The sequence below is a fragment of the Babylonia areolata genome, chromosome 30 (genome assembly GCF_041734735.1).
Source record: "Babylonia areolata isolate BAREFJ2019XMU chromosome 30, ASM4173473v1, whole genome shotgun sequence".
Taxonomy (NCBI): domain Eukaryota; kingdom Metazoa; phylum Mollusca; class Gastropoda; order Neogastropoda; family Buccinidae; genus Babylonia; species Babylonia areolata.
In genome coordinates, this window is record NC_134905.1 from 25,421,375 (window position 1) to 25,428,874 (window position 7,500).

At 42.3% G+C, this 7,500-nt stretch overlaps 1 protein-coding gene across 1 annotated transcript in view; it reads right to left on the reverse strand.

Moving 5' to 3' along the window:
• Positions 1-1,973, reverse strand: part of LOC143275394 (uncharacterized) — a 28,419-nt gene extending 26,446 nt beyond the window's left edge. The window contains exons 1-2 of the mRNA XM_076579468.1: positions 1,925-1,973; positions 1,399-1,556 (exon numbers count right to left, since the gene is read on the reverse strand). Coding sequence (XP_076435583.1) covers positions 1,399-1,462 — 64 coding nt within the window. The 5' untranslated portion in view covers positions 1,463-1,556; positions 1,925-1,973. The remainder of the gene's footprint in view (positions 1-1,398; positions 1,557-1,924) is intronic.
• Positions 1,974-7,500: the final 5,527 nt, after the last annotated feature.

Here is a 7,500-nt window from a genome sequence, read left to right on the forward strand (position 1 = left end):
ATTGTATTGTGTGATGTAAAGGTTGGGGATTGACTACATTCATGGCATTTGTTGGTAGGATATAAGTGGTGGAATGGTTGTACAGAGAATGTTGAATCTGATGTGACTGAATGTAAAGAAGAAAGGATTGTGTGGTCAGATGAAAAAAATGAGTTATACAGGAATGAGTTAGAATCGGTTGAATTTAAAGAGAGCAAGGAGAGAATATGTAGTAGTTTGGTTGACGACGTGAATGAGAGCATCGAACTGTTTGTGAAATCATTGTATGGTGCAGCTGCATGCATGATGAGAACAGTGGGGAGAACGAGGAAGTATGTGGATAACTGGTTTGACTTGGAGAGTAAGAAGAAAAAGAGCGAAGCGAAGAGGTTATTGCAGGATTACCGTTGAGCAAAAACAGATCAAGGTAAGCGCAAAAAAACATATACAACATCAAGAAAAGAATATGATTTATTGAGGAAGAAGAAAGAAGTGAACATTATGAAGCTAGAATGTTAGTTTGAGTGTATCTCTATGGTCCTGAGACGTGGACTGTGTACAGAAGACACATCAGGCTTCAAGCAGCACTTCCACATGCTTCGCTTCACACAACCCTCGGCATACGATGGCAGGACACAACGTCACAAACCTAAACATCCTGGACAGAGCAGACACCACGAACATCGAAACCATCATCCTGAATTAACTCAATCAGTACGAACAGTCCTCTCTTCTCCTCTACACAGACCCCTCGGATGTCCTGTGGGTGTCTGAATGACTCAACGTTTAGCTTCCGTCGTCAGAATTGTGGTATTCTTTGTCAACATTCACCTCTTCAGTATAAGAGCCTTTCGCTTGCAATATTTTGATGATGGTAATTGGGGTGAAACGCTGTTAACGTCGTCTCTTTCGCCGTTCGTATGGAGAGAGTTAAAGGCCAGCTTCGTTGGACAGGCCACGTCATCCGAACGGATGACCCCAGAATCCCCGAAGCTGCTCCTCTGTGGAGCACTCTGCCTTGGCGAAAGCAAGCCAGGGAGGTTCCCCCAAAACGCTTTAAAGACTGCATGAAGGTCAACATTGTGCATGCTGGAATACCCCTCCACCCCTCCCCCCCATGCCCTCCCCCCCACCCCCCAAGGCAGTTGGAGGAGCGTGCACAGGACAGGACCGGCTGGCTGCCCGGGTTCGAATCTTGGTAACGACGCCTGGTGGGTAAAAGGTGGAGGTTTTTTTCCGATCTCCGAGGTCAACATATGTGCAGTCTAGCTTATGCCTGAACCCCCTTTCATGTGTATACGCACGCAGAAGATCAAATGCACACGTTATCATCATCATCATCATCATCATTCGTCGTCGTAGTAGTAGTAATAATGTCATCATCATCATCATCATCATCATCATCATCATCATCATTACTTGTTGCCTGTGCCAGTGCCACTACGGCAACAGCCACGGTGAGGAAAAGCCACAGCAGTCGCATGGCCGACGGCGAGGGTCCAGCACCAGCAAAAAGGGTCCAGTGGACAGATGCAGACCGGAGACACTGGGGTTCGGTCCTGACGCTGCTAGATGACCTGTTGATGAAGACACAACTTTGTGTTTGTCCCTGTTGTCACACTGATGTCGAATGTTTGTTGCTGGGAATGTATGTACAAAACGCTACACTTTACATTGTAACGAATTCTTCACAATTTCAATGTATAGGTAGAAATATACATCCACTGTCACAATTTCTTCAGAATTCCAATGTATTGGCAGAAGTGCATATCACTTGGAACAATTTCTTCACAATTTCAGTCAATAAGTAGAAGCATATATCTATTGTAACAATATCTTCATAATTTCAATGTTTAGGCAGAAGTACATACCTGTTCGAACAATTTCTTCACAGTGTCTGTGCATAAGTTAAATACATATCTTTCAGTAATACATCAGTGTTTACCTGAACGAAGATGGTCCTGGATGATAAAGATGGAAACAGGGCACACACGACAGTTGGCCATTTATATATGAACAGTCAGACATCTAATTACTGCCACGTTAACATAGTGAGCGTGGATATTGATCACTAATGCAAAATTAATTGCCATTAAAATGATAAGCGTTGTAATCAAGACTCGCGCGATGTTTAAAGAGGCAGTGCCCAGATACAAAAAGACGATTCTAACAATTCCTATTTCTCTGTTGTTGGTTAAAAGAGGCAGTTCACGACATTTCTCCCCACAGTGAAAGATACATCTGATGTGTCCACTGTTGTGCGAGAAACGAGAAGCCTTATCATAAGGACGAAGCATTTCTAACTGATTAAATTAAACACATTGGCATGTATGATCCTCTCTCTCTCTCTCTCTCTCTCTCTCTCTCTCTCTCTCTCTCTCTCTCTCTCTCTCTCTCTCTCTCTCTCTCCATTCTGAGCGATATGCATATTTATGGCAGACGGATTGTAAATCTCTTACTCTTAAAGTGTTATAGAAAGTTTGTTTGTTTGTTGTTGTTGTTTTTTTTGTTTTTTTTTGTTGTTGTTTTTTTTTCTAAGGTCTATATGAATAAATTCTTCTTCGTTCGTGGGTTGCAAATCCCACGTTCACTCGTATGTACACGAGTGGGCTTTTACGTGTATGGCCGTTTTTTACCTCGCCATGTTGGCAGCCATACTCCGTTTTCCGGGGTGTCTATATGAATGATATGAAGAGCAACCAAGAGGGAAACAAATCTTCCGTTTGATGATGACCCACATGAACTCAGTGTACACCTCCCTCCCCGTCTGATGAAAGATGTAGAAGACTAGTCTTTTTTTTCCTTTTTTTTTTTTTTTTTTTTTTTTTTAGGAGAAATCAGTGGACGCCTAAAAGTTCTGCAAATGAGCAGGATATTTTCAGCATCCCTGGAAGTTTCTTTTTTTTCTTTTCTTTTTTTTTCTTTTTTTTGTCTTTTGTATCTTTTTTTGTTGTTGTTGTTGTCTTTTTTATCTTTTGGTCTTTTTTTGTTTTGTTTTGTTTTGTTTTTGTTCCTTCCATCATCATTTTTCTCCTTTCTGTTGTCTTTTCTTTTCTTTTCTTTTTTTTTTCCTCATGTTTTTAATCTGTCTTCTTCCCAATGGCATGTTCAAACACTTACAAGACCATGCAACATATATTACACATACATGATGGCTTCACACAAAATCATATTGCCTTAGAAGACTAGTCTTAAAATCTCTTCGGCGTGTGCTGAACTCATTTTTATATGATCGAAAAAAAAAGAAAAAGAAAAAATAACCCAAAACGATGCACTAGAGTTACAGCCCTTGGCACAAATGTCTCGCGTCCCGGTCAACGAAATTAACTCTCTCCATACGAACGGCGAAAGAGACGACGTTAACCGCAGCGTTTCACCCCAATTACCATCATCAAAATATTGCAAGCGGAAGGCTCTTATACTGAAGAGGTGAATGTTGACAAAGAATACCACAATTCTGACGACGGAAGCTAAAGGTTGGGTCATTGAGACACCCACAGGACATCCGAGGGGTCTGTGTAGAGGAGAAGAGAGGACTGGCCGTACTGAGTGAGTTAAGACAGGGTCAACTTCCGACGTCATGAATCGTGTTTATGTAAAAGAAACCAGCTCGTGATGTGTTTCCCTTTTCAAGGTCTTTCCTCTTCCAAAAAATGCACAGGAATGAACAAAATCGTTCATTCTTTCACAATTATTAAGGCTTGCATCGGCCTACTATACAACGTTTAGTGAAATAACGTCAAATAGTCCAGTCTTATTACTTCGACATTGCTCTTTTGGTAATTACATTTATACAGGGACCTGCAGGAGTCTTTTAGGAATTATTTCAGTATGTTTGAGTGAAGTTTTGACCCTTATGGGATTTGGACTGTTCAAGGGGTGAGGACGTCTCATATTGCATTATACATCTGAAGGAATCGATTGGCGAGTCTTTCGCTTTTTTCTTTCTTTTTTTCTGCTGTATTTCCGGTTAGAGAAGCTCCAAGACGTAGCTATTCGGAGACTGCTAGAAGCTGCATACTCCCCATCTTCACCTTCACCTTCACCTTAACCTTCATCGTCACCTTCATCTTCACCTTCACCTTAACCTTCACCTTCACCAATCCCATGACCCAATGGAGGGTCATCGGGGCACCGCAGATGATTTCCAGACCTGTTCTCTCCATCAGTTCCTGTCTCTCGTAGCTCTCTGGGAATCTGGGAAATTCAGGTCTGTCCATTCTTTGATGTTGTCCTGCCTCGTTTTATTTTGCCTCCCTCTCTTCCTACTGCCTAGTACAGTGCCCTGCTGAATGGTCTTTGGGAGCCCGTCGGATCTTGTGACGAGTCCGTAGTGATGGCCTAGAGGTAACGCGTCCGCCTAGGAAGCGAGAGAATCTGAGGGCGCTGGTTCGAATCACGGCTCAGCCGCCGATATTTTCTCCCCCTCCACTAGACCTTGAGTGGTGGTCTGGACGCTAGTCATTCGGATGAGACGATAAACCGAGGTCCCGTGTGCAGCACGCACTTAGCGCACGTAAAAGAACCCACGGCAACAAAAGGGTTGTTCCTGGCAAAATTCTGTAGAAAAATCCACGTCAATAGGAAAAACAAATGAAACTGCACGCAGGAAAAAAAAAAGTGGGGGGTCAGTGCCGCTGTAGTATAGCGACGCGCTCTCCCTGGGGAGAGCAGTCCGAATTTCACACAGATAAATCTGTTGTGATAAAAAGAAAATACAAATACAATACAAATACAAATATTCCCAGTGCCTGAGTAACATGGAGATTGTTTGTTATAAACGCTTCACAGAGAACCGTTGCCGTTTCGGGACCCCCACACAAGTTTCAGCGCCAGTTTCAAGGAGATGGCGAAGCGCGCGGACTGATTCATATACGCTACACCGCATCTACTGGATCAAAAAGGGCAGATAAGCCGCATTGTCTTCACATAAATGCGACACGCTGAACGGGGCCTTGAAAGCCTGGGCTATATATATATATATATATATATATATATATATATGTGTGTGTGTGTGTGTGTGTGTGTGTGAACAAAGTTAACATAAAAAAATGATGACATAATTATTATTTTTTTTAAATTAATGATTAATGTAAATAAAATTTTATTTTCAAAAAGACAAGAAAAAAAATACGCGCGCACACACTGACACCAGTACACACACACACACACACACACACACATGGATACCTCACATATGGTCATTCCCACACATGTGACGCATCACTCGGCAGGGTAACGCATGAACACGCACACACACACACACACACACTGGGTAACGCATGAACACGCACACACACACACACACACACACACACAAACACACACACATGGATACCTCACATATGGTCATTCCCACACATGTGACGCATCATTCGGCTGGGTAACGCATGAACACGCACACACGTACACACGCACGGACACACACACACCTGTGACGTCATCCCCACACACTGAACACACGTAAGCATTGTATGACGACACGCACGTGGCTCCACAAATGACGACGAACGTGTTCAGCAACCAAGAAGTCCAAGGCATTCCACTGAGAAAACGGAGAAAGCATTTTTAAGGCAGACTGCATCTTTTCGAACCAGAGAACAGGAGAGGAGGAGGAATTTTGTTTAATGTCCCGTCACACATATCGGTGATTGAGGACATTTTGTTAAAGTATTTATAAATACATTTGAGTATTATCGGTTAGAAGGTGGGAGATGTGAATGAATGGAGGGTTGGGGAAAACTGGGCAAATGAGGGTGAAATGTGGGTGAAATTTGAAGAAAAAAAATCTAAATACGATTACAGGAAATTACTTAAAGGACTTCGTAAAAGAGAAGTCGTTAAACTGACAAGCGAAACAACTGATAATGAATGCAAAAAGTCAAAAACATCAACGTTCTCAGTCACTTGTGAAGACACACTTTCGTGTACATAACGCTTCATCAAGCTACAGTTAAAAAAAAAAAAAAAAAAAATGCTTAATTGTCAGGTTACTAAAGCATATGCACTTGACATTAGAACAATACTTGGTCCGTAATGAATTTGATATGCACTTGACATTAGAACAATACTTGGTCCGTACTGAATTTGATAAAAGTCTGAGAGCTAAACTCAGAATTGGTCTGCGAATCGGACCAAAGTCTGAGAGTCAACTGACGAGGTTTTAGACCTGAATTCAAGCACACATAAAAGTCTCTTTCTAGTATATTGCTTATTTCCTTGTATGACAATGGGCAATATACTTTTATACAATCTATATGATTCTTTGCTCCCCTTTTTGCTGCCCTGTCTGCTTGGTCGTTATAAAGGAATCCAGTGTGGGATGGTATCCAGCAAAGAACAGGAGAGATAACATTAATCAACGAAAAATGAACTTGGGCAACAGAAAGAACTATTTGGTTTTTTTTTCCTTCATTGTTGCACAACATGCAGACTAATTGAAAAATGCTTTCTCTAATGTTTCAAAGGAACGCCTTAGGCTCCTGGACAGATTCTTCAACTTCTGGTGGACGTTCTTCAACGGCAAATGTTCTTTGTGAAGTGTTATAACAAACTCCATGAACCCGTGCTTTGGGCTTTCGTCCTCCAGAATTGGCAAACAGACATTTTGCATGCAGTATTGGCAATCTCGGCTTATATCACAGATTGACGTAAGTTTACATTTGGGCCAACAGCAAAGCGGGAGCTGAATTATCTATGGTTTCTCCAGTCAATGGGAAATCATTTACAGCTTAGTCTTTTGTGAAGGACTATGACTCTCAAACATAGGATGTAAAATTGCTCTGGGTCTTAGGGCTGCAGCCTTGGGGGCTAGTTGGCCTTTGGGAACCATCTCAACGCCGACTGTCCTAAAACCCTCTTGGCCGAGAGAGTGGGGATGTAACTTGGGCAAGACACTCTGCATTATAATCAAATTCTAACCCAAATAGTCGGAACAGCAGTTGCCTTCTCTGCTGTTCTGATGGTCATAGTCGGACACGACTGACTGTCATATATTGGGAATCTGCAGGTTCCAGCAGTCTCGGTCTGGCAATGTCTTGAAACTTCTCTGACCGAAAATGCAGTACTTTGTAATCATAAAAAGAATTATTAGAAAAAAAAAGATGATTAAATTAAAAAGGCGGAAGACTCTCACATCAAAATGAATCTGGCAATTCTCCAACATTGGAACAGTGACGCCCTCTTGAGCTACTGAAACTGAAACTGGAACAGTGGAGCCAGGGGGCAGGTTTGATTAGAAGCTTATTTGCCAGTACAGTTTCCGTGAGGGTCTGGGTTCGAATCGCTAAACACAATTTTCATTACATTTCAATCATCCGCTGTAAGTATACAACATCCCGATAAAATCATACTGGTTGTGCGAACGGGGCGGAACACGTTGCAACGTACGTGGCATGGACACGAATCCCTTTCCGGAGAAAAACAAACAAACAAACAAACAAACACGGGTGACGATCAGTTTCCCCTCCCCCTCCCCTCCTCTCCCACCCTCTCCCTACCCCCTTCTCTAAATCACGTCAT